The 27,018-nt window shown below is 40.4% G+C and overlaps 1 protein-coding gene across 8 annotated transcripts in view; it reads right to left on the minus strand.

The window, feature by feature from the left end:
- The window catches only part of PPP1R13B (protein phosphatase 1 regulatory subunit 13B), an 84,798-nt gene that overhangs the window by 4,661 nt on the left and 53,119 nt on the right, over nt 1-27,018 (minus strand). For 3 of the 8 annotated variants that reach the window (XM_044436989.1, XM_044436990.1, XM_044436986.1), the window contains exons 5-17: nt 26,046-26,147; nt 24,607-24,781; nt 23,367-23,563; nt 21,513-21,677; nt 19,136-19,316; nt 18,164-18,316; nt 15,273-15,374; nt 13,289-13,458; nt 9,264-9,765; nt 1,797-2,557; nt 943-1,080; nt 715-848; nt 408-574 (exon numbers count right to left, since the gene is read on the minus strand). In XM_044436989.1, coding sequence (XP_044292924.1) covers nt 408-574; nt 715-848; nt 943-1,080; nt 1,797-2,557; nt 9,264-9,765; nt 13,289-13,458; nt 15,273-15,374; nt 18,164-18,316; nt 19,136-19,316; nt 21,513-21,677; nt 23,367-23,563; nt 24,607-24,781; nt 26,046-26,147 — 2,947 coding nt within the window. The remainder of the gene's footprint in view (nt 1-407; nt 575-714; nt 849-942; nt 1,081-1,796; nt 2,558-9,263; nt 9,766-13,288; nt 13,459-15,272; nt 15,375-18,163; nt 18,317-19,135; nt 19,317-21,512; nt 21,678-23,366; nt 23,564-24,606; nt 24,782-26,045; nt 26,148-27,018) is intronic. The other 5 variants (XM_044436987.1, XM_044436992.1, XM_044436988.1 and 2 more) reach the window with 5 other exon arrangements.

A 27,018-nucleotide genomic window follows, 5' to 3' on the forward strand; every position in this document is an offset into this window, starting at 1 on the left:
AAAATTTCAGTCAACCAACCCATAGTTACAGATGCTCATTTTAGGGGTATTTTTCTATGATTTGGGTGGCAAACGGACCAAATACTTTTTGCAAATTTGCATATCCTCCATGTGCTTACCTTCTCTCTCTACAACCACAGCAAATGTTCCTACAAGATTATCCAAAGTTGCTTGCTATTTTACCAATATGCTTGTGGCTAGTGCTTCTGTGTATTTTTGCATTGTCTGAGATCATTTGATAACTGTCAATCAAAAAGGTATAATCTTCATAATAAAACTAAATAGCTAGGGTGCTTCATGTGTGTTTAGAGGAACTAAGTGCTGTAGACCCTAAACCTTATTAGGGAGGAGAGATTGAAATCAAATTCTGAAATTTCAAGTTAATAGATAACACTCTTGTAACATACCATAAAGGAACTGGGAACACTGAATGTAACCTTCCTCCATTTCCTCACATTTATCTGCTGCAGTTTCTATGTCACTTATAGTTGAAGCAAAAATTGCTGCTCCTGATTCAACAAGTAGCTTACAGAGGTGAACACTATTGCAAGACGCAGCACAATGCAAAGGAGTCCTGAAAAATGCAGATACAGAAAAATAAGTGAACCCAAGCATGTGACTGTATTTGCCAAATTATCAAGTTACATAAGTAAATTGGTTAGAAGCTTTGTTGTGCATCTAGTGAAAGAGTATTCTTTGCTTGGTAGCTCTTACCATCCATCACTGTCTGCTGCATTCACATTGACACCAAAATCTAACAGGAACTTAACTATATGGTGATGGCCAGCACACACTGCATTGTGGAGAGGCGTGATTCCTTCATCATTAGGTTTGCTAGGATCATCTACCTAGATGAGGGAAAATAAGGGCTGATTGCATTAACTGAAATATTTTCCACCATTAAAACACTGTAGGACCATCAAATTCTCTTTCTAAGTTTACCTCGTATATAATCCTTTGCACCAGGTCAAACTCTCCTTCCAACGAGGCATCCAACAGCAGGGCCAATGGATTGAATTTGACCCTCAAGCTGTGACCAGTTCTCTCTGAATTGGGTTTCTTCAAGTTGGTCCTTTTGGTCTGAATAACAAGATGATTGTTATTTTCAAACTGTATCAATACCACAAAATTTTGTGCTGCTGTCCATTTAAGTGAAATTTATTCCAAAGCTAATTAAGTTTGATTATTTTCTTGAACTACATGAAGTAACAAGAAAACCATCCCAACTTGGTCTCTTACCTTTTATTTAGTGTATGTAAGATGAAAGGACCTCTACTGAGTTAATCTGTACCTTAGACAGTAATCTTCCAACTCAAACTTTTTGTCAGAGCTGCCAATATGACTAAACTAGGTTGAGGCACAAGCTGATTGTGCATCATAACCAACAATAATAAGTTTTTAAGGTGTTAAGGCTTTCAGTATCATGGGTTACAAATTCTATAGAACTAAAGTGTGCCTATCCCAAAGGAGTAAAACATTGAAACACATCCTAATCTTACTTCTGGACTATTTACCTGCCATAAGTAACACATTCATCTTACATTCAAAAAATATTTCAGATTTATTGGCAATTTCTGTCTAAAATAAAACTGGCATTTTTTTACTAATTAAAAAAAACAGTAAAAAGTAATAGAATACAGTAAAAAGCAAGCTGGAATGGGGGCTCTTGTTGTAGGATGCATTTAATACAGCCTAGATATGTGCTTACAAATTCCATGGTGTGGCACACATGAATTTACATAGAAGCATTACTTTAAAATATATTCCAATGCACTTGTTTTGCCATAGTAACTTACTGCAGGAAGTGGAGGAGGAGGAGGAAGAGCAGGTGGCAGCTGCATTTCAACTTCTTCTGGGGAATTGCCCTCTGGTGTTGGACTAGGTGGCCGCTCAACAGAAGGGACTACAGCAGGATTGTTGTTGTTATCATCCTCAGTCATCTCAGGTGTTTGATTTATGGTTTCAACACTGATCAACTCCTCAGTTGCAGGAGAAGGTAGTTCATTATCATTGGCATCTGAGGAAGGCTCATCTGGAACAGAAACTGTAGGGAGCACAGAAATGGGTTCCTCAATATTGCCGTTGGTGTTGGTGTTCCCATTGTCAACATCTGCCAAGGTGCCTATAAAGTCTTGTGAGTTGCTCGGTTGATAAAAAGGGGCACCTTCTATTCCACCTGCCAGTGTATTAAAGCGCTGGTACAGTAATTTCTGAATGTTTGGTCCACTGGGGCCTTCCGGTTCAGTGATGGAACTTCGCTTCTTCAAGGGCCTAGGAGCATTGGCAAGTTTCCTGCGAAGAGCCTCCAGATCAGCATCACTTTGGTAGCGAAGGGGTGAATGGACAATAGGCGTGAGCTTGGTGGGACTGAGGGGACGTGGAATGTTTTCTACATTGCTGTTATCACCAGATGGCACGGTGTTTTCCAGCTCTTGTTCTTTCTCGCTAGAGTCACTTGGAGGCTGAGGCTGTGATGCATTAGCAGGCAAGGGTCCATGAAGGAAGGGCAATGGTGAAGGAGAAGTTGAACCAGACTGTACAACAGGTTTCCCATAAACTGAGGGGAAAAATATTATAGTAAGAAATCGTTTTCAAGTAACACAAAATAACTTGATGTTAATGATGCTCTTTCTTTTAAAAAGCATGTAAAATTGATGACAATTGATGATTTTGTAACTAATAGTGTTTGAATGAATTAGAAAAGCTAGTAGTATTTTTAGAAATTAGCGTAATTTTGATAGTTACATCAGTTCTGACCACATTATAGACATGAAAACAATTGAAGAAGCCTTGGTTCTTAGAAAACTATGCCACAATAATGGAAATATAGGGAAGGGGGAGAGAGAAGGAATTACCAGGCCAGAAAAATAAACAATTTTCCATGTGTGGGAATGGAAACCTGGACTTGCCAGGAAGAGTCTTTCTGGCCATCAGAGGGTACTGAACAGCAAAGAGTGAATTCCTCCAGTTTGAAGAGGCAGGACAAAATTTCACTTCCTTGGAAGGGAAACCCTAACCTCAATCACAGAAAAGCAGGTTGCTTACCTGTAACTGATGTTCTTCGAGTGGCCATCTGTGCAGTCACACATATGGGTGCTGCGCCTGCGCAGTACCTTTAGCTGGAAGATTGCAAGCTAACGGTTTTTTGGCGGGAAAAAGCTCCGCTCCCCCATAGCCTATAAAGAGCGGAGCGTCTGCCATTTTGTTCAGTCTTTGACGACCAAACATATGCCCCAATGTGGAAAAAATTTGCCACTACTAGATAGGAAAAAGATCGGTACCATGAAAAAAGAGAAAACTTCGGTACCAACGAATATGTCCACTCACCGACACCGAGCGGGGCCGGTGGGTGGGTTGTGTGACTGCACAGATGGCCACTCGAAGAACATCAGTTACAGGTAAGCAACCTGCTTTTCTTCGTCGTGGCCTCTGTGCATCACACATATGGGTAGATTAACAAGCTTAACATAAAAGGAGGAGGGGAGGTGTCCTCAATGAAGAATAGATGAAAGAATGGCTCTGCCAAAGGAGCAATCCTGCCGAGCCCGAACATCTAGACGATAATGTCTGGCGAAAGTGCAAGGGTTCGCCCAAGTAGCAGCTCAGCATACATCATCAATCGGGACCCCCGATGCAAAGGCAGATAAGGCAGCAACAGCCCTAGTCAAATGGCTTCGAGGAGCTGTAGGTAATTCAATCTTAGCCAGTTGATAGGATAAAGTGATAGTATGGACTATCCACTTGGAAAGTCTCTGTGGAATGACTGGATCGCCTTGATCTCTGGTGGAATATTTAACGAATAGTCTATTTGAGTGTCGAATAGATTCAGTCCTCGATCTGTAGAAGGCTAAGCAGCGCCAAACGTCAAGTGAGTGCAATGATCTTTCTAACGGAGTTGACGGCGACGGAAAAAAGGCAGGCAAGATAATATCCTGTCCCATATGAAAAGATGTGGCCACCTTAGGAAGAAAAGATGGATTGAGACGCAAAACAGCCTTTTCTCTGTGAAAATTTAGGTAAGGAGGATCTATGCGGAGAGCGCAGAGCTCACTGGCCCTTTGGGCTGAAGTAACCGCAACAAGAAATGCTGTCTTCCATGGAACCAGACGCAAATCGACTGTTGCCAATGGTTCGAAAGGAGCTCTCGTAAGCGCTTGCAGAACAACAGAGAGACTCCATGTAGGCATTACTGGCCTGATTGATGGATTAAGATTATGAAGTCCTTTAAGAAACCTCTTAACAGTAGGTTGAGAGAAGATGGTTGATCTGTCAACCAAGCCACGATGGTAGGCTATTGCTGCCGTATACACTTTAACTGAAGACGGTTTCTATCCAGAATGGTGCAGTTCTAATAGGAACTGAAGGATTTGATGTATCGATGATGTAAATGGAGAGAATGAATGAGACTCGGCAAAGGTAGAAAATCATCTCCATTTAGCCGCGTAGGACTTCTGTGTGGACGGCTTCAAAGCAGAATCAAGGATGTGTTGGATATCAGGATGAAAGGCTGACGGATTTGACGGATCAATCCTTGAATCCGATGGTACGGAAGGAAGAAATGAGGAGGAAACGCCGAACCCACTGGATTCGACAGCAGGATTCGAACCACTTGAAGTTGTCATCGATACCGATGGCGCAATGGTAGCTATTGGATTCGCCACGCTGTTAAGTTCAATGACAGTAAATCTGGATGGCGAAGCGTACCGCCCTGTTGGGTTATGAGGTATGGAAGCAGTGGTAGATGGAGGTATTCCCCGCGAGAGATGTCGAGTAGTGTCGCAAACCAAGCTTGGCGTGGCCACCAAGGGGCAATTTTGTATCCCCGAGGCCCAATCGTATACTATCTTCGCTATCACTCTTATCATTAGAGGGATTGGAAGGAAGGCATAGAAGATCAGGTTGTTCCAGGGAATCATGAAGGCATCCCCTAGGGAACCGTCCCCGATTCCCGCTCTTGAACAGTAAGCATCGCACACCTTGTTCTGTTGGGTGGCGAACAAGTCCACGTCGGAGAACCCCAGCGATGAAAGAGATGGTCGCGTGTCCGAGGATCTAGTTCCCATTCATGAGAGATGAACATGTGCCTGCTGAGGAGGTCTGCTTGCACATTGTCCGTACCAGCCAGATGGACTGCCATCAGCGTAATGTCTCTCGGAATGCACCAGTCCCAAATTTTCATTGAAAGTCTGGCCAAAGTTGGGGATTTTGTTCCACCTTGTTTGTTCAGATAGAAGACGGTGGCTATGTTGTCCGAAGTTATCTGAACGACCCAATGTTGGAGAACATCCTCGAAAGATTGTAGGCCCAGCAGCTCCAGGAAGTTGTTATGATTTGTGGATTCTTGACGATTCCACGTGCCTTGGGTGTATAGGCCGGAGCATATCGCTCCCCATCCCAGAAGAGATGCATCGGTACCGAGGGTTATCGAAGGACATCGGGGCCTGAAGAGAACCCCAACAGTCAGATTAGCTGGTACCGACCACCAGAGTAGAGAATGGAGTACCGAGGATGGAATTCAAATCAATTTCGACGGTGGATCTCTCTGTGGGTGGAACATCTTGTTGAAGAGGAGTTGTAATGGACGGAGTCGAAGTCTGGTGTGTGGCACCACAGCAACCGAGGAAGCCATATGTCCCAGGATCCTCTGAATGGACTGTGCCGGGACTGTCCCTTCTTGTCGCATTCGATGAATGTGGCGAGCAAGAATCGGTTGTCTGTCCTGAGGAAGGAAGGCTTTCCCCAGCGTCGAATCCAGGCGGGCTCCAATGAAGGTAAGTGTTTGCATCAGAAGAAGAGAAGATTTCTCGGTATTAATGTGTAGGCCCAGATCATCCAACAAGGCACAGGTTGTACGGATGGATGCGAGGAGTCCTTCCCTAGATTGGGACACTAGCAGCCAATCATCAAGATACAGGTAAATTTGTATGCCTTGGAGGCGTAGGAAAGCGCAGACAGGGGCCATACATTTGGTGAACACTCTCGGAGCAGTGGCCAGTCCAAAAGGTAAAACTGTAAATTCGTAGAAATGGGGTACAACAGCAAAACGAAGGAAACGCCTATAACTCGGGTGGATTGAAATGTGGAAATAGGTGTCCTTCAAGTCCAATGAGGCGAACCAATCCTCTTTCCTTAGCAGCGGCAAAATATTTTGAAGGGTGGTCATTCGAAACTTTTTTGTCACGATAAACCGATTCAGATTACGTAAGTCCAAAATCAGACATAGACCACCATCCCGCTTCAGGACTGTAAAATATCTGGAATAGAATCCATGAAGTCCATCAGGTGGGGTTACTTGACAAATTGCTCCTTTACGAAGAAGTTGTTGTATTTCATCGAGTAGTACCGGCGAGCATGATGTAAACTGGATCGGACTCGATGGAGGAACGATGTCGAATTCTATCTGATAGCCGTGCTGTATGATGGACAATACCCACCAATCAGATGTGATGGACTCCCAAATGGGGAGTCGGCTTCGCAGCTGATCCCCAGATGAGAGGGGGGTGGGTATGGAAGGGATCAGAGGAATGGTTCGCCAGTCCCGTCAATGCTGTCTCCTATTGTCGAAACGGTGGTGGCCCTGCTGATAGCGTTGCTGGGGCTGTGGACAGCGGCGCTGCCGTTGCTGCTGCTGCTGCCAGTGCTGGGGCTGCTATCTAGGCTGGTAGGACTGCCTATAAGATGGACAAGTCCATGACCACTTACGCCTGGTTTGGGTCTGTAGCTCCATCCTGCGTGCCGTCATGCGGGATTCATGTCGTTTCTTTAACTTGTGGTTGGTGCGCAAGTGGAAAAGCCCAGACCCATCGAAGGGCATTTCCTCAATCTGACGTTTAGTCTCCTCTGGGAAGTTACAATTTCTTAGCCAGGCGTGTCTCCGGAGTGAAACGGCACCAACCAAGGCCCTCGAGTCTGTGTCCACATGGTGCCTGGCTGTGGACATCTGCTGGACAACAACCTGCATCGCCTCCTTGATGAGGACCTTGGCCAGGTCGCCCTGGTAGTCCGGGAGGGTCGAGGCGACTTTGTGGAGGCATTGCATTATGAAGTATTGATACCTTGCCAACGTTGCCTCGTAGTTGGAGATACGCAGCCCCAGGCCTGAGGCAGCGTAGACTCGCCTGGCCAGGGAGTCAATTTTTTGTCCCTCCTTATCCCTTGGCGCAGTGTGACCTCTCACCTCTCTGCCCTGGGAGGACTCCACCACGACTGAGTTCGGCTTGGGGTGGCAGAGGAGGAAGGGGATATCCTCCTCCCGAACCCGGTACATGGATTCGTACCTCTGAGATGTGGGTTGAGGGTGAGAGGGCAAGTCCCAGGGCTCCGTCATCACCTGTCGTAAGGTGGTGATCAGCGGCAGGATGATCGATGTGGACTGTTCCCCGCGGACAACATCATAAAACTTGTCCGTAGTAGGTCCCGGACGCTGGACAGCATCGATGTCGAGGGACTGGACAAGCCGGGACATCAGCTCCGCGAAGGAGACATGCCCTGGGAGGTCACAGCGACGTCAGAGGAGGTTGAATCGACCTCCGAATTGTCAGAGTCAGCACCATAATACGGTGGAGCCGATGATGAGGACTCCGCTGGGGAGAAGGAGCAGCTACTTCCATCCCGAGGAGGTATCGGGGATGCACGCCTCGGGCCCGAGGACTGCAGTTGGTCGTGGGACAGTGGCGAAGACCGACCCCTAGGAGCGGGATAGTATCCGACGGAGAGCGGATCGCCCCAGGTCTGATAGTAAGAGCAATGCCATCCCTCAGAGCGCTGCTCCACGAAGCGACTCCTCCGGCTCCTAGGCAGGGACATCTCTACATCCACCTCCAGAGTGGCTGTGGGCATAGGTGTGGGCGACCTAGCCCTAGAGGGGGAGTCCTTAATTTCCCCATCAGAAATTGAGCCTCTTTGTAGAGTGGAAGTGGCCCAGCAGGAAGGTCAGCCACACTTTGAGGGGACCCTCGAGGGGTAACCCTCATAGCTGCCTGAAGCACCGGGTCGGGTGGAGTCGTTATGGTAAGTGTCGCCAGTACCGAAGGGGCCGTCGAATCCGAGTCTCGGTGTCGAAGACGCTCCGGATCCTTCAATTTTTTTGAAGGTTTAGGAGCCTTGTCCTGCCGATTTGTTGGGTTCAGCATGCTTGCGCTTCTTGTGCTTTTTCTTGGGAGAAGCAGGTGGAACCACTGTGGCAGACGCGGCTTCATCCGAAGGGCGTGAGGGTGGAGCTACTGAAGCGGAGCCAGGCTTTGAAGCAGCAATGAGTGGGTCGGACTGCATGAAAGCCCGGTCCCACAAGAGCCTCCGGAGACGATTCTCATGGTTTTTCCAGGGCTGCTTAGAGAAGGTCAGACAATGAGAGCATTTATCAGTCCTATGCCCCTCCCCCAAGCAGAGGAGGCATAGGTCATGCGGGTCAGTCAGAGACATTTTAGACCTGCACTCCACGCATTTGCGGAAAGCCGCTTGCTGCGCCATCGCAAGAAAGAGAAAAAAAGAGATAGCACAGAGGGTAAGTATATATTTTTGTTTTTTGGGTTTTTTTTGATAGAAGATCGAAAGAAGGTAGAACGATAGAGAACTACAAGAACTATAAGAAATACTGGGGCTATAACAACTGGGAGAGAACAATCAAGAAGAAGAACAAGCTAGATGAGCAACGGTCAGAGCGAGAGCAAAAGCGGCATGAGGCACAGTGAACAGCGGTTGCAAAGACTGAACAAAATGGCAGATGCTCCACTCTTTATAGGCTATGGGGGAGGGGGAGAGGAGCTTTTTCCAGCCAAAAAACCATTGACTTGCAATCTTCCAGCCAAAGGCACTGCACAGGCGCAGCACCCATATGTGTGATGCACAGAGGCCACGACAAAGAACTTGCTTTAGCAATACAAGCTTTGGAAACTACAAAATTAAAAAAATAAAAGAGATAAACAATTCCCAACAACTATGGGGATAGCAGTGTATAAGCATATGAGATTCAGGCCAAGGAGTAAGATGGGATGAGGAGTAAGAGACACAACCATTTCAGGTCAAAGAGTCTTACAGCAATGCACAACTCAACTTAATACTCCCCCTCAATTGGATGCAATGCTGAAAACTTGTAATTTACTCAGTTATTTTCTGAAGATGTCTAGCACAGCAGGATGACCAAGATCATTTTGACAGTTTGAAATAACACAACTACATGAAACAGTCTATATCAAACTCATTTCAACTCTTATATAAGCAAGTCTTAAAACATTTTCAGAAAAGATAGTATCAAGTTATTCTACCTGCTTTAACGGACTTATTTAGAGTATTGTACACAGCCTGTTGGTAGTTCTTTGGTGGTGTTGCTTGCTGAAGGTACATTGAATAGATGGAACTGGAGTTCACAGTCTGAGGCCCTTTCCTAGGTGACTGTGGCCTTGAGCCTTTTTCAGCTAAGAAAGGCCTGATGGCAACAGTTAAAGGAAGATCAGGTCGGCCATCTCCACCTGGAAATAATGGGGTACCAGAAGGTTGGTATGTGGGACTTGGAGGCACAGATATTCTCTGCTGAATTTGTTGTGAAGAGCTAGGCTGATGAGTGCTGCTTGCTGGTGGCAATGGAACAGGTCTTTGCCGGTTTGCTGCTGTGGAGCCAGGTCTTGGAAGGCTGCCATCTTTTCGTCTTTCCAGAGAATTGGTAGAGCCTGCTCCTAAAGGAACGGAGCTTGGATAGGTCCCATAGTTTTGAGGCAACTGCTTGCTTACACCGGAGATGGTTGGTGGCACTTTTCCCATATCAAGACCCTGAAAAAGAATCACATATCAACAACTTTTAAAATTCATTATCTATTCCAATTTCAGAGGAACAGAAACAATATCTTAATTCCCCAATGACATCAATTGAAATAGAAATGGTTATTAAAAATTCAAAAAAAAAAAAGGAAAAACTCCAGGGTCTGACAGTTTTGCAGCTGATTTCTAAAGTTATGTGTGGTTGAAATTGTTTCACTTGTTTTAAACTGTATAATTCAGCATTAAGTAGAGATAAAGTACCTGCACCTTGAAAATTAGCAAGAATATTAACTATTCCAAAATAAAGAAATGATGGGACACTCCCTTCTATGTTTTGACAAATTACCTTGCAAAACCAAGATCATTTTTTAAAAGATTGAATACTTTTATTACAAAATATATACATATAGATCAAAATGAGTTTATGCCAGGAAACCATATGTCAGATGTGATATGTAGAAGAAACAAAAATGATGATACAGTGGTCTCTCATAGTTCAAATGACTCTGACTTTGAACGATCCAGCATTCAAAGGTTAGAGTTGAGGTAAAATTGCTCTGCCATTGAAACAATGCTTCTAAGTTTGAATTGAGGGCGAAGTAAAAAAATGTGGTAGCAGCAAAAATATCACCGGTTGTGCCCCAAGTTAAAAAAAAAAAAAAAAGCCTGACTGTCCTGAATCAATTCATCTTGACTTGAATCGATTCATCTTGAGAGAGAGAGAGAGGGAGAGAGAGGGAGGGAGGGAGAGAAAATAAATAAATAAATTTAAACATTCACCGTATTTTTTATCACATCTCATATATAACCTCGAACTTAATTCATTTCAGGAGGCCATATTTGCTGTTTAAGTTTACCACATGGGTATTATTTAGGATCTGGGAAAAGATTCACTTTCCATTATTCCTAATAGGGAAAACTGAATTGGACTTCAAAGAATTTAGAGTTCAAATGGCCTCCTGAAACAAATAAAGTTCGAAGCACAAGGCACCACTGTACTTTTACTTGATGCACTCAAAATGTTTGATCATTTCAAACGGAAGTACATATTTGAACTTAAGAATACCAATGAATATGGGTGAGACATTTATTACACTTATAAATATGTATATGAAGGTATAGTAATGACTGATGATGTGGATTCTGAAAAATTTGAACTTCATAGAGATACAGGGCAGGGTGATCCTTTATCACCATTTGTATTTGTCTTAACCATAGGACCACTGCCACAATTATGAGAGAAAACATTAATATTGCTGAAATAAGGATAAAAAAATAAGCAAAATAAAATTTTGTATGCAGATATGCTTCTTTTTCTTAAAAATCCAATTAAATGTACAGAACTTTTAAAAATATTGTAAATTTTTAATTGCTATAAGGGATTAAAATTAATTATGAAAAATCTAAATTTGTGTGTATAATTATCCCATTAGAAGAAAAACAAGGGCCAATGTGGTGTAGTGGTTAAGAGTGTGGGACTGGGACTCAGGCAATCTGTTTGGCCATGGAGCCAACTGGATCACTTAGGACTGATCACAGATTCAGCCCAACCTACCTCACAGAGTTGTAGTTGTGGGGATAAGACTGAGAGCGCAGGAGGTGGTGAATGATGAAAGCCACTCTGAGTTTGTTATAAGAAAAAAGTGAGATAAAAATCAAATAAATAAATAAAAAGAAATTAGAAAGATATCTGATTCAGTCCTTTTTTTACTATAGATTTACCTATTTAAGGATTTGGATAACAAAAATACTAATCAATTAATTTATACAAACGATAAGAATATATTTAATTTCATAAAGGAAAAAAAATAAGGGGCCAAATTAAATTTTATCTATATTGAGCAGGCTTGCAATAGCAAAAGCTTGTATATTACTCAAATGTTTATATTTGTTTTAAAATATTTGTTTGTATCCAGATCATAAAAAATAAAGTTTTGGCAAAAAAATTGTGGAACATTTTATAAGAGGGAATAAGAAAAGATTTAAGATTTATAAATAATGTAAAATATAGATTGCTTCAAAAGGTGGATTGGTACTTTTGAATTTAATAAAATACGATAAAGCTTTTCAGACAGCACTGTTAAACATAAAATGCATAATGCCCCTGATTGGACTCAGTCAGAAGGATCAGAGGGTACTAACTTTGTACTCTTTTTTCAGAAAATGTTCAAGAAATAAAACATATCCTCACTTGATTCAAATATGGCATAATTATATGATTTTTTAGCTCTCCCTTTGTCTCCATTATGCCTTTTGAATCATCCCAAATCTATCTGTTAAGAGAAATTTGCAGAGTTTGAGTTATGGGAAGAAATTGGAATTTATAAGATTAGAGACTTATTTATAAACAGAAAATCAAGTTCAACAGAACAATTAGAAAATAAAACTGTCCAAATAAGAACTAACCAGTTGCAAGTAATGCAAATAAAAAACTTTACAATTCACTTTTATAATACATCAGGTGTAAGAGTACTTACAAAACTAGAAGAGTATTGTAATGAAGAATTCAACAAAGGGGGGTTAGTTGCACTTATCTATAAGTCAATCATTGAGAGTGAACATGATAGTAATATGGAAGTTAAAATTACTTGGGAAAAAATAAACATTACTCTGTCAAAAGGGTCATGGGCAAGAATATGGTCCTCTAATCTCTCTAAATCAGTATCAATTAGATCCAAAAATTGGTTTTAAAGACAATCCATAGATGGCATTAATGCCCTACAAAATTAATAATCAATTACCAGAGATGTGCTGAAGAAACTGTGGTTTAAGAGGTTCACTTAAGCATATGTGGTATTCTGTCCAAAAATCAAGTCTTTTTGGCATGAAATAATAGAGTGATTGAATAAGCTAACACGACAAACAATAACTTCTAATGAAACTCTTTTTATTGTTTACTGGAGACCATGAAGCATTGAATTGTAAAGAACTGTCGGCAATATTTTTGGGAGCTGCAAGAACCAAAACTGTACAGTTTTGGAAAGATGCTCGATGGTTCTCATTTAGGAAATATCCCAATAAGAAATGGTTAGTGGCATTGATGGAAAAGCTGACCACCTGCTTTCATTTGGTTGGAGGGGAAATAAAGAAAGATGATCTGGTATCCATAGCTACTGTATTTCCAAGGGCTTAAATGGAGTGGATGGACCTCTAACTGATCACTTTGATTTCTGGACCAGTAGGTTTTAATAGCACAGAAAAAGACCATTTAATAGCTGATTATATTGTGTTATTGTGGGTGAGACTTGTATGTATATATATCTTAAAACAAAAAATGTGATTGGGGGAAAAAGGACGTGAAAAAGAACAGAAGAGCTTGAAAACCTGAAGAGGTCACCATTCAATCCTGAAGAGAAAATAGAATACCCTCCAACAAAAAATTAATAATGGGATATACAAAACCTTGCCAGAGAGGCCCACAATATGGTCAGAAAATGTTAGCAATGTATATAAAGATAATGTACTCAACTATGAAAGTAATAGAATTTCCATTGCTGACTGGAAAAAGAAAGAGGAATAAGGGATAAAAACCCACCAGCTTATCAGTGCTTCCTAATACCGAAGATGACAAGGGCTGACTAGATATAGTTCCTTGCTTTAAAGCAGCATCCATGTTTGAATCCTTCCAGTCGGCACTGGAGATTTGTGGTGGCTTTACCACAGGAGCTGTGCTCTGCTTAAGTGCTGGCCAGGTACCATCATTAGCTTGAAAGGAAAAAAAATGAATTGTTACTGATGCTTGAATTGTGAAAAGTAAATAATGTTTAAAACAGAACAGAAGGCAGAATCAATTGTATTGATTGATTAAAATCAAGGCAAGATTAGAGATTTCAAAGATCAGTGCAATTTGTGTTGAATCTAAACTATTTACATTATTTTGCTATTATTTATACTTCTATCCCATTTTGCACACTAGGCCCCAAATAGAGTATGTTTCCTGATGAAGTTTGAAGTGTAATCGAAAAATATTAATAAATTTACAGAGCAGTTGAACGTGGCTGCCTAAAACTCTCTAACTTGAGGATTGCATGGGCCCTCTGGAGGGTAGAAAGAATACAGCAGAGATGCTTCTCTGCTTTTCTCCTGCCCTTCAGAAGACTTAGACAGCCAATCTCGTCTTTCTCATCCTTTTCTCCTGGAGTGCAAGGCAGGGATGTTGAAGCATTAGCATGTACATACACTGAGTTTGTCCCTTCCCCTCCCTGCCCTCCAGGACACCTACCAGAGTCTTCCTTCTATCCTCAAGTTTGCTCTTGCAACCTCAGAGCTGCAGTCAGTGCAGTTCTTTCTGTGCCCGGCTGCAAGGGCTGAGGGAGGAAGGTCTGATTTAGAGCCCCAGCTCCATCCTTGGAGCAAGTTTCCACGGCAAGTTTTAAGCCTCCTATCTAAACAGCATCTGGCATCCACAGGACTGCACCCTTAATATCCTCATTCAGATGACGCATGCTGAAGCTTTGTGCACCCACACGCCATCCTCCTATCAGCCCTTCTTGGAATATTACAACTCACACTTCCAGGCTTTATTAACTATAAAGTTTCATGACAAAACTAGGGTTTTGAACTGAGAAACTATGAATAACAGGGCAGAAGCCATATCTAAAACCAAATTCAAACTGTGATTAAAGTTTTTAGTATGTTATGGTACTGGTGGTCATAATATTGGCTTAGATTAAAGTAAATGGTGAATTACAGTGCACTAAAAAGAGGAAGGAACAATGTAAGCACACAGGCACAAGGCTCCTGTATACCATGGCTTAATGGAATTTTTAAACCTTAAAATTAGCTACAAATCACTGAACTTGTCACGTTATATGACAACCAGATTCTAAAATAAGATTCTAGTGAAAACAGAACTCAAAAACAGGGCCATACTTTTATACTCCAACTACCCAGAAAGTTTCAGCTGTGGGGCAGTATAGAATTGTAACAAATAATACTATAGTAATTTTTTGGAATTAAGTGTTATTGATATTATTTAGTTATTTCATTATTAATATTTCCTATAAGGATGGGACAGGTTAGAACTTTTACTTAATGGCATTTTAAAAGAGAGAAAATTAATGAACAAAAATTATTTTCTAAATCATAAATACATTAATAAACAAACAGCAAGCAAGATTTGGCAAGCCCATTTTATACACAAAAACAACACTTGAATCTGCATGCTTGATTATGCTTATTTTCTATAATGAACAGAGAAAATTTTCTTATTTTCTCTGCTCATCTGCAAGTTATTTGCTCAATATATATGCAATCTTGTAATTATTGCTAAATGCTCTTTTATTTTAATTGAATCTCCCTCAGAATTATATATATTTCTATAAGCTGAACTGAACCCAGAGGGCAGTGATCATTAAAATTAAACATAAATGCATTGTATTAATTAAATATTTCATTGCAATTGTAATTAGATTCTCTTGATTGATTGTGCTGAAAGATAATTATTTGAGAATAAAATGACCGACTTCTGATTGAAGAGTTAGAATTATTATGAGTATGTTATGGTTTGCGCAACATACAGCTCAAGAACAGCTCTTTTTTGTTTCTTGAATGCCATGAAGAGCTGCGTCCAGGCCCGACATCAAGATCTGACACTGTCCATGACCTTCTCCTACCATCATCTAGGGTGGTACAAAGAATCAGACAATCAAGTGAAAACTTTTTCCTTCCACCCCTCACAACCTGAAGTTCCTGCCCCCATGGAAAACCCTCTAAATATGCATTTTACTATAGATGATATCAAAAGCACTGCAATCCAGCAAATGCAATCTATACCCAGTAACAAGTCTCCACACATGGAACTACTTTCTGTGTTGTTCTGTGAATCACCCTAAATTCATTTTCATGAAAGTGAAGTTTGCACCTTCTTAAAAGATTGCTTTAAGCTATACCTTCTTCAGTAAAGGTTACTTTTAAGCTTGAGCACTCATGTGAAAGATTGACTTTGGACCTATAGTCCAAAAGTATAGAAAGCTTCACATCAAAGTTTAATGAAATAATAGAAATCATATTCAGTTTAGAGCTGGGCTGGGCAGATTTCAGATTTGTGGGACTTTTGTCTTTTACTAAAACCCCAAATCTAACCAAACATAGCTACAATCACAGTAGAGAGAGGAGTCTGATACAACAAGATAGGTCATGGAATCAGTTAAATATTGCACATCATAAGGCAGCCTTCTTCAATCTGGTGCCCTCCATATGTGCTAGATCACAACACCTATTATCCCCTAACCAACAAGACAGACTGGAGAAAGTTGCCATATTTCAGTGATTAGGATGAAAAAACCTATGGTGTGGTTCACACGTGACGACAGCCCAAGTTGTGGGTTGAGTTTAGTTTGTTGAAATGACAACTCACAATTAAATATGTGAATGCTGCACTACAGTTATGAGCTGTTAATCACAGAATAGCTAGGAGGAGAACCTGTTCCAGTTGTAAAACTGTTTTATACACAGTTGTACAGAGTTTGCTTGAAGGCAGCCAAGTAACACTCATGTTTTACAGCTAAGGAAAAAGGAGACTAAGAGATAAGCAATTAGCACAATTAGCACAAAGTCAACCATTGCAGATCATTTTATGCTGTTTGTTACCATCTTGGAAGACAGAAAATATTGACAACCTACTGCAAAGTACACAAAACTACCAGAAAGTCTTCAATCTTGTTGCACAATGTTTAGATTTCATTATATTCCTAGCTCTGGTGTAGGGAGAGAGTGGAATGAATTGTAGAAATAAAGGTAGTTTGCACAGATGCACATTTTGTGTATTTTCTTTAAGTGAGATGCTGCTCCAAAAATGTACAGTACAGATGCAGATTGAGCATTTAGAAATTCATAGAAGTTAAGGTAAAGTCCTTCAGAAGATTATTACACTGTATTTAAGGATATTGCAGAACAAGCTAAGAACCTCAGAGGAATAGATGTTGCCTTTTTTGAAGCAACAGTTCCTAAAGGTTGTCAATGCCTTAAAGAATTAATTTTTAATGAAATGTTTTAAATAATGGCTATTCAGAGAAAATCTTTATTTAAATTATGTAGGCAGAAAAAAGGGGGCCTTTTTGTGGTTGCTTTGTCCATTTCTACCTCTCAATTTCTGTAATTTTAAACAACCAAGTACTCAGCATTGTATAAAAGTTATACCAGAAGAAAGATATCAGACTGGATTCACCTTACTGTTAAGTGAAAAAAGAAAGAAAATGTTTGTCTGAAAACAAACATCTGAGACTCATGCATAGCATGCATACACACAGACACACAAATTTATCACAAAGTATTTTCAGTTTCAAAAGTGGCCTTGGAATTGCCTGTAAAAGAAACACAAAGCCACCTCTGGCTTGCAGAAAGCTTTGTGCCTTGGAAATAAGAATGACAAATGTAAACTTCCTTTTATTCCTGTTTCAATTTCAAAGTCTTTTACAAACTGTTTTCTAAACCATTCTGAATTTAACAGCTCAGGGAACAGTCAAGGAATTAGATACAACTGCTGTTTACAGAACAATCAACGGGACCTTTTATGTTTTTTGGTACCCAAGAAAACTGAAAGTTTGAAAATTCTGGTAGGAAAGTAAGACAACAGAGGAGAAATTGAAAGAACAAAACCATATTCTAATGTCCCACTGGAACCAGGTTCACATTCAGTGTTCTATCTGTTTAGGAACCATATATGCAGCCAAAGATTTATTTTTACAGCTCCACAATCTATCAAAATTTAAACATGCTGAAAACTAAAAAGTAGCTGCTGATTTGAAAGAAAAAGAAACACCCAAGAACTACCAGATGCAAATACACTTGGCTTCAGTGCATCAGGATTTTGTTTTTTAAATGAAAGGTAAATTCTTTAATAGAAACATTTGACTTCACTAATATTATTAAACCTGGAACTGTTAACACTTTACTAAATACATGAAAATATCTTGGCAGTGAATATCATTACTCAGAAATGAGCTCCACTGCATTCCATAAGCTTTATTCAGTAGTGTTTAGGTCTGTGGCCTGTCAGTCCTATTCTATACTTGTTTACCCAAAGTAAGTGCAACTTAGTTCACTAATGATACTTACTTTAGTGCATACCTACTAAGTGCATACTATGTTGTGGATCCAGTATGTCCACAAACTGGTGGTTTATATGAGCTTCCTAGACTCAAGGTACCAGGATAGCTAGTATTAATAACTAGACATTCAACTTTGCTTACAGATGAGTGTATGGAGAATAGTACATTTTGTCTACCTGCTGAAATCTCCAGAATACCTCCCCTTGACACCCCACCCCGACACATGCATCAACAATAAATAGCAGGACATGACATAATTTCTAAAAAATCCTATTTAATATGCATCTGCATGCCAGAGCTCAGATGACCATATTAAAAATTGGATTTCTTAGCTTGTCAAAGATCTTCTACGGACTCACAGTGCAGGATCTCAGAAAGAGTAGATGCTGAATGGATGATATTGTGAACAGCAGTTTGAAGAGAGGGAGGTGACAGAATAGGATCCACTATAATGTCTAAATCAGAAACCTTCCAGGGACCTGGAGATTTTTTCACACACCCATAGTCTGTATCTACAGGAGACAACCAGATCCAGTCACACAGAAAAAGAAAAAAGATGTGGAAAAAAATCACAACATAAATGACAAGAGACTAAATGTAAAAGGTAACAGGAAAATACGGGAATAAAAGTATGATACATTACATATAAAAAAGTGCCATCACATTAAGTCATATATGGAATCTGAGCAGAAATGTTCCTGCAGAAAAAATGTCAGCTTTTCAAAGGAAGGGAATTTGTGATTATGTATGACTAAAACAGCATTCTGGAAATAACTGTGACATTGCTGTGAAAACTGGCTGAAACAACTAAACAAAAATGAGTAGCCAGATCTCCAAAATGTTATACAATGCTAAAGTCAACAAGCTTCTAACTTGGAAACAAGAAATTTTGTATGAAGAAACTGCAAGCAGGTCTGTTTTGATCAGTTAAGCACTAAAAGTCTATTTTAAAAGATACATCTACTCAAAAGCAAAACAACAGATTGAAGATTCATGTTAAATCATGTTTATATCTTCGGAAGGAATAGGGGAACTGTTATTATTTTACACTCTTTACAACTTTATATGAACGTTTAACAATAAATATGGTTTTAATGAAGAGTTGTAATATAGTGTTTCGGGATATATGGAAAACTCACAGATACATCTAGCATATACGATGCAAAGGAGAGAGCACCCTGCCTCATATTTTGCCAAATTATTAAATAACCGAAAATGATCAATACAGATCTAATTTGTTCCCAGTCTGATGGGGAGCCATCTCCAAAGACTGCTATGTTGTTACCTCGCACTGCACAAAACAGTAGCATCTGCTATGATGAACTGCTTACCTGATTTAGATCTTCCGTGAGCTGTGCTTGTGGTAATGGTGAGGGACTGTGGTTTCACTGGGTCAACTGGCACAGTGTAACTGCTAGAATTAGGAACTTGTATGTATGGACCCACTGCTGCAACTCTGCCTGAAACATTCAATGACGACTGAGGCGAGGATGTTCCATTTATCCGATTTAACTAAAAAATTATAATCAAAAGTTGTGTTAACATCTGAGTATCCATGTGCACATCTTCATATTAACTAAATCAGACAGAATCACAGAGCCTCAGTGAAAAACTGGTTAACCCTTCCTCCTCTTCCCCCTATGGTTCCTGTTCGTTCTATAGGAAACCACTGATTATCTGGACCTATTTCAGTCTGGCTTCAGACCTGGGTACGGTACTGAATCTGCCTTAGTCGCCTTGTACAATGACCTGTGCAGGGAGACAGAAGGAGTGTGTCCCTGTTGGTTCTCCTGGACCTCTCAGTGACTTTCGATACCATCGACCATGGTATCATCCTGGATAGGCTGGCGGGACTGAGAGTAGGAGGCACTGCTTGGCAGTGGTTTCGCTCCTACCTTGACAGCCGATTCCAGAAGGTGGTGCTGGGGGACTGGCTCTGCGCCATGGCAACTCTGCCATGGAGTACCGCAGGGTTCCATTTTGTCCCCCTTGCTATTTAATATCTACATGAAACATAATATCTACATGAAATCTACAGCTGGGAGAGGTCATCAAGAGGTTTGGGCTGCGGAGTCATCAGTATGCTGATGACACCCAGCTCTACCTCTCTTTTTCAACTAACCCAGGTGAGGCAGTGGCTGTACTGAACCGGTGTCCGGCCGAGGTAATGGGCTGGATGAGGGCCAATAAACTGAAGCTCAATCCAGACAAGACGGAGGTCCTGTTGGTGGGTGATTCGAGCTCCTGGGTAGATGACTTGGACCTTGCCCTGGATGGGGTTGCACTCCCTCTAAAGGACAGGGTCCACAGCTTGGGAGTACTCCTAGACCTGGAGCTGTCCTTGAAAGCCCAAGTGACAGCAGTGGCGAGGAGCGCTTTCCTTCAGCTTCAGCTAACCTATCAGCTGTGTCCCTACCTGGAGGAGGATTGCCTAGCAACAGTAACACACGCATTGGTTACTTCTCAGTTGGATTTCTGTAATGCGCTTTACATGGGGCTGCCCTTGAAGACAGTCCGGATACTTCAGATGGTGCAAAATAGAGCAGCCAGGTTGCTTATGGGGACTGGGCATTATTCTCATATAACCCCAGTCCTCTATTAGCTCCATTGGCTTCCCATCGAAGTCTGGGCTCAATTCAAGGTGCTGGTTATTACCTATGAAGCGCTAAACGGCTTGGGACCAGGATTCCTTAAGGAACACCTTTTTCCCTATTTGCCCTCCCGTCCCTTGAGATCGGCAGCAAAGGCCCTCTTCCGGGAACCCTCTGTGAAAGATGTTAGGAGACAGAGTACCCAGAGGAGGGCCTTCTCTGCAGTGGCGCCCCGACTATGGAATGCGCTCCCCAGAGAGGTCCGCCTGGCGCTGTCATTATATGTTTTTCAGCACCAGGTTAAGACCTTTTTATTTAATCAATACTTTCATGTTTTAATATTGAATTTTAGTATTGTATTTGCAGCCAGAGTGGGTCATCAATTTATTTTTGCTGTTAGCCATCCAGAGATGTTAGTAATTGGACAGCATACAAATTTCATAAATAAATAAATAAATTTCTAGACATTTGCTTTTCAAATATTTTTGAAGGTTTCACTTCTATTTTCTGATGTCTACTTTCAAACTTCTTTGATGTCTGAAATGCCAGGAAGCATAAACTACTCAGTGTCTCTTAACTCTCAGTTACTCTGTATTCACAGGTCCTAAGCTGGAGACAGTCTCCTTCCCTCCTTCTCCAAAACACTTCCACTAAACAGGCACAAAAAGCTTGTCAAGCAAAAATGCAGGTGGGAAGATAGAGAGAACTAGATTGTCTCTGGTGTTTTTCTTCTCCTGCACAGGATAATTGTAAGCCTCTGAGTACAGTAGCAGAAATACTAGCAAGCAACTGTAGTAAAAAGAAATAGTTCATCACAACTGCTGACAATAATACTATTCCTATGCATGAATATTTTAGCATTACATTTCAAATTTCATGAAACTTACTATATGGCCCAATGTTAATTCTATATTCTTATAAAACTGCAGCTGTTGGAACACTGATATACAAGCTGAACAAAAGTGCAAGGCTAAGATGTCTATAGAAATTCTGAAAAAAGAAGCATAAATACGTGCACCTATTAGCACTTTAGGGCTGGAGGACATGGAAACTTTATGAAGTTTAATAGGTTTTGTAGGATTCACTGAAATGTGGCCCTTTTAATAGTTTATCTTACAGGGATGTTTTCTTTTTGACGTGCCTCAACTTTTTTCTTGTATAAGCGCTCGCGTAGCTCATTGATGCGCTTGTCCATCATGGCCACCTCCATGTTACGTTTGTTCAAAAGTTCTTTCTGCTGCTGAAGTTTGGTGTTCTGCTCCTGGTTAAGTCTGTTACGGATCTATAAGAAACATAACAGGTATCACTTAGAGTTGACAATACTTCACTTGGAGTTTCTTTCTTTTTTAAAAGGGAGAAATATAACACTTTGTGGATAAGATCAAGAAAAACAACTTCAGGACTTGCTTTCAGGTAGATGCATTTCAATCAGACAGACTTTTAAGGAGGTATTGCTCAGGGTCAGAATTTAAAACAGTTTCTATTTAATCCCTTTAGACATACTGCACCATATCCCTTCAGAAGTATTTCCTTTTCCTAAAAAGCACCTGTACAGTCAACAATAAATATAGCATACCAATGATTAACAGTAGCAAAGTAAAACATCTTAGTTTCAAGTTATTTTATGAAGTATACTGAAGAGAAAAACACTCATATAAAACATTCATTTAATTCTTTTATCAAAATAAAAGTGATAAGCAAATACGATTTCCAGTACTGAAAACACGGATCTTTGCCACTTTGAAATTTAGACTGCAATCTAACATCCACATATCTAGGAGTAAGCCCTATTGAACTCAGACTAACTGCTGAATAAACTGAGGATTAAATTGTAAATTATTAATATATGTAAATATTCAGTGGAAAGACAGCTCTTCCTTAGAGAGGGGAGTAAGAGAGAATCTTTGCTCAGTGGCTTTCAATGTTTATGAAAAGGGATTATGAACTGGCAGCCGGCAGCCTGCAGCCTAGATGTAGACCTGAAAGAATTTTATTTGGCTTCTAGAAACAATGTTAATTTTCAGCTGAGATGTGGAAGAAAGTTTGACGACCCTAAATCCTAAGATTAGCTTTATTTGTAGTTTATTTCTTTAATTTGAGGGGGAAATTTATATTACTTTTTAAAAAGTCATTTTCTAAAATTAAAAAACTAACAGTATTCCACATTTGAAAACCTGTATCAGCATTTACAAATATAAAGTTCAGGTCAATATAATTCACACTTTCATTCCTCTATAATAAATCTATCTGATGAAACCAAAGAAAACCAAAGCATTTATATTGCAATCCTGACCATGTATATGCAGTAGTAAATCATATTGAGTTCAACAAGCCTTACTCCCAGATATGTTGATATAAGATTTTTTTTCTTGCTCAAGAACTTCCATTTCACTTAGAACAAGAATTGTTAAATTCTGGCTTTATGTGTATCCCAGCCTATCCATATGGATTCACTGACATACATGACTCATTATCATACATATCGGTCCTATACAATCATCTTCCAAAAACCAAGCATTGGCCTGCTTCATACATAAAAACAACCCACTGGTTTAAAAAGGTCTTTGCTGGGTCAGCCACTAAGCAGTTAATGTCCTAGTGCTCTGAGTTTGCATATCATGTTCCACAAGCTATGAAGGAGGCATTCATGGTTGTGCAGTAAAAACAAAAGAGTCTCCTACATAGTTTTTTAATCTGATGGCTTGTTCTGTGCAAGGAGAACCACTGTCTATCCGCCATGTCTGGTGGGTCACCAGGAGCCTATTTTTACACTACCTGCCTGGGAGGATAGTAAAAAAGACACAGCCAAGACCACTGCAGCCTACCATAATTGGATGGTGGGCTTGGTAGGCTGTATCTTTTCCATGGAGAATTGATTGACAGTTCAAAAATTCCAAATATACCAATGAAACTATGTACAGAAAACTTCATTGTTGTTAATAAGCACTGGGTAAATAAATGTTTTACTTACCTGTAGTTCTTGGTACAATTTTTTTAATTCTACAGCTGCTGGCCCAGTCATCTGCCCATTATAAGACTGGAACCCATTCAGCTTCCCCTTTCTAAGGTCCTCTAGCTGCTGAGTAAGCTGGTCCACTTTTAACACTGCAGCTTGTAACTCTTGTTGTTTTTCCTGGAACATGGCACTGATGTGTTCAATTTCAGTAGCTACAATTAAAATACAAAGTGAAAAAGAAGAAACAGATATAAATTTATACAGGAGGCCATTAACAAGTGCTGTGCAAGTAATTTTTTTCCCTAGTCTCTGCAGAACACGTCTATGAGCAAAAGAATAAGGGTTGGAGAGCAGGATGGATGGGAGGAGCTCTAGTAGGGCTGTGTCTGGATGAAGCAATGGGTGCTTACACCTAAATTTGGCCTTTGGTGGTGTGTTCTCCAACCTACAATCCTCAAGATCACTGACTGGAGTTTGAAATACAGGAGGCAAAGTAAAGTGCTCTGCTTATCACAATGAGCTAATTGCAGGGGCCAGTGTCGAATATGCCTATCTAAGGTATCCATGTAATCCCAAGTAGCTCACTGGAGTAGGCTCATGTAATCAGTTTCCTAGCCCTTGAAAGACTGAACACATTACTTTCTGCTCCCTGCAATAACTACATTATTCAAGCAATTCAAATTAACGAGGGGCAAAGTGGGAGGCAGAGGAAGCTGAACTAGCAATGGAAACAGAGTTGCATGTTGCTTCAAGTGGATGAAACAAGATGATCTATGCTGCAGTTCACAAAAACATGTCTGTATAGAAAGGACTCTAGAGATCATCTTTAAGACATGCAACAAATGTTTTCTAATTTCCAAAGCTGTCCTAAAGATGGAGTAAAATTTCAGCTCAATAGTATCTTATTGTTTGGACAGCTGTCTCCACCACTTTTACCTACATATGGACTGCTGCAGACCTCTCTTGTCCAAGTGTGTACACGTAATGACATGGGGAAACGTTATGGTGAACCAAGCTATCTATGAATACAATAACTGCAGCTGTTTCCTTTGTCACAGCAGCTGGAAAAAATGGAGTCACAATTGCGGAAATGACTCCATGTTCATAATAGTTTGTGCTAATGTTCTCCACATAACTGGATTATTGCAGCAGCTCAAACAAAGACGTATCTTGGATGCATGGCCTGGTCCTGGATCAATTCCTGAACCAAGATCAAATGACAATAGTTAAAGAAATGGGAAGAAACCACCCATACACAAATTGCCGTTCATAATCTTGCTGTAATCCACCTGCCCTCTCATGGCTCGGATTTTTTTCAGCTTCGTCTCCTGGGTCTCTACACGTTCCTTAAGTTTTTGAAGCTTTTCACTCTCAGACACAGACTGCTGCTGACGGCGTTCTTGCTGCTTGAGATAACGTAAACGTTGTTCCTATCAAAACAAGCAGAACATGCAATCATGCTGTCTTATTTTTAGAAGAACATTACTCATCACTTGCCTACTGCCAACCCCCCCCCCCCAAAATTACTCAGAGATATCCAGCCTTAAACTAAAAAACATTTTTCTTGCCTGCTCATTTTTTCATCCTGGAAACATGTATGTTTAACAATAGCATCTAAGTAATTTACAAAGACCCTATTATATAAAGACATTTTTTTCTGTCTAGCTTGTATCCTCCAAAAGATATAATAATTTCACTTCTGAAGTAAGAAGATCAATCATGTAATATATGTATACCCAGCTGAAACATTCATTCTAATACATCTGTGAAGTTTCCTGCTACTTCTACTTCCTGTTCCTCACGCTTGCTTCCTCCCACAACAAAATGGGTCCCAAGTCACCATTACACAATTTCCCAAAGGAAACAATGACCAATAGAGGAGTACAAACAGGCAAAGATAAGGAGAGCTGGAGCAGGATAAATGCCATTTCTTTAGAACTGCAACCTATAGACTGAATAAATACAGGAAATGCTTCCTTTCTTGATACAAAATAACAAATACATCTTAAAAACTATTGAAATCACTTATGTCCTCTAGTTCAGCAAAAACTTCACCTTTTGTATAATGGATGTTCCCCTTCAAGGGTGGATTGAGGAGATTCTTATACATCAGAGCAGTGACAGATCAGACCAAAGGCATATATAATACAGTATTCTGTTCACCAATGGCCCATGAGGTGCATATGATTAGCCCACAAGCAGACACAAGTGTGCCAGCACTCCCAATCCCTGCTCATGTCCAGCAACTCATATTCCTCTCTCCTCTTCTTGTTCTTTAAACAGGATTAAGCATTCCCTTATTCCATGAAAGCTATGTTTCCTAATGAAACTTGGGTGAGGGACTTTGTTAAAAGTCTTTTGAAAGTCTAAGAAAACAGTATTTTCAGATCACCACTATCCACATGCTTCTTGACACTTCCAAAGAATTCAAAAAAATTAACGAGAAATATATATATATAGCTGTTGCTCCATCAAAAAATAAGCTGTATTATGTCTGGGCTTCACCGAAGTAACATTCTTGCTTTTATGCTGCTCTATTGTTTTAATCAATTTAATTATGCTGATAAGCCACAATGAGTGCCTTTTTTCATAGAGAAGTAAGGTACAAATAAAATAATTTCCTGTATTTTAGAGATTTTTGTAAATCCAGCACATTTTCAGTTCTTTCCTCTTGTTTAGGCATGTACAGTTTACCTTGGCAACCAACATTTGCTGCTGATTTTCAATTTGCTGTTGTTGCCTGGCAGCCATATCCTGAAGTTCTGAAAGTGTGAGTTCAACACGTGGGTTTCCAACCTGAAAAAAATAAAGAGCAGCAACATGGTACTGTCATTACACTGAAAATGCTCAGACTTTTCCCTCACATGTTAGATCCAACTAAAATATAGAATACTTAAGATACTCAAAGCAAATCTTGAGGAATTCCTCGCACTGAAATTTCATGACAGAGCCCACATAACAGCTGACAGGCATGGGGGAATCCCAGGAACATTACTCCTGTCCAGACATCACAGGTCTGTCCTGATATCCTGTCTGATCAGGTGGCAATCAGTGAAGGCAGTAAGGAAGCAATTTTGACCAGGGTAGCTGTACTAAGTATAAAGAGAAATGAATTTTCAATTTCACTTCAATTTTGACCAGAAAAGGCCAAGCCCCAGCTATCAAAAGTTAGCAAAATGCTATATTAATAGAATGGCTGTCATTATCAAGGGGATGCAGGTGGAAGGAGCCAGCAAGTGCTGGGAGATGGTGCACAAGTTTTATTCCCTGAAGCCAAGGTCAGCATTTCATTGTCTCAGAAACATAACACTGGAATATTTTCCTGAGTTCACATTTCATTATCTCCCACTGAAGTGGGAGAACAAGCTAAACAGTGTTTAAAGAGAGCAATACCCAAATACAGGGAATCCAATGTGACCAAACCAAGCCAATGGGTTTTGTAGAGAAGCAGACCAGTAAATATGGAAAATAGTACTATTTAACAAAATCAAATTTCTTAGAACTCTATTCATGTTCTCACAGCTTCAGGTTTTAAACATTCATGCTTTCACTTGTGCATTAAGAGGTGTGCTCTCTTCATGTGGACTATTTCATCCTCCAGTAATATTCAGTACATAGTATCTTTACAATCCCAGAATCTCTAGTAAGGACACAGAAACTGCTAGAC

Source organism: Varanus komodoensis, unplaced genomic scaffold, assembly GCF_004798865.1.
Source record: "Varanus komodoensis strain SLA01 unplaced genomic scaffold, ASM479886v1 scaffold3, whole genome shotgun sequence".
Classification (NCBI taxonomy): domain Eukaryota; kingdom Metazoa; phylum Chordata; class Lepidosauria; order Squamata; family Varanidae; genus Varanus; species Varanus komodoensis.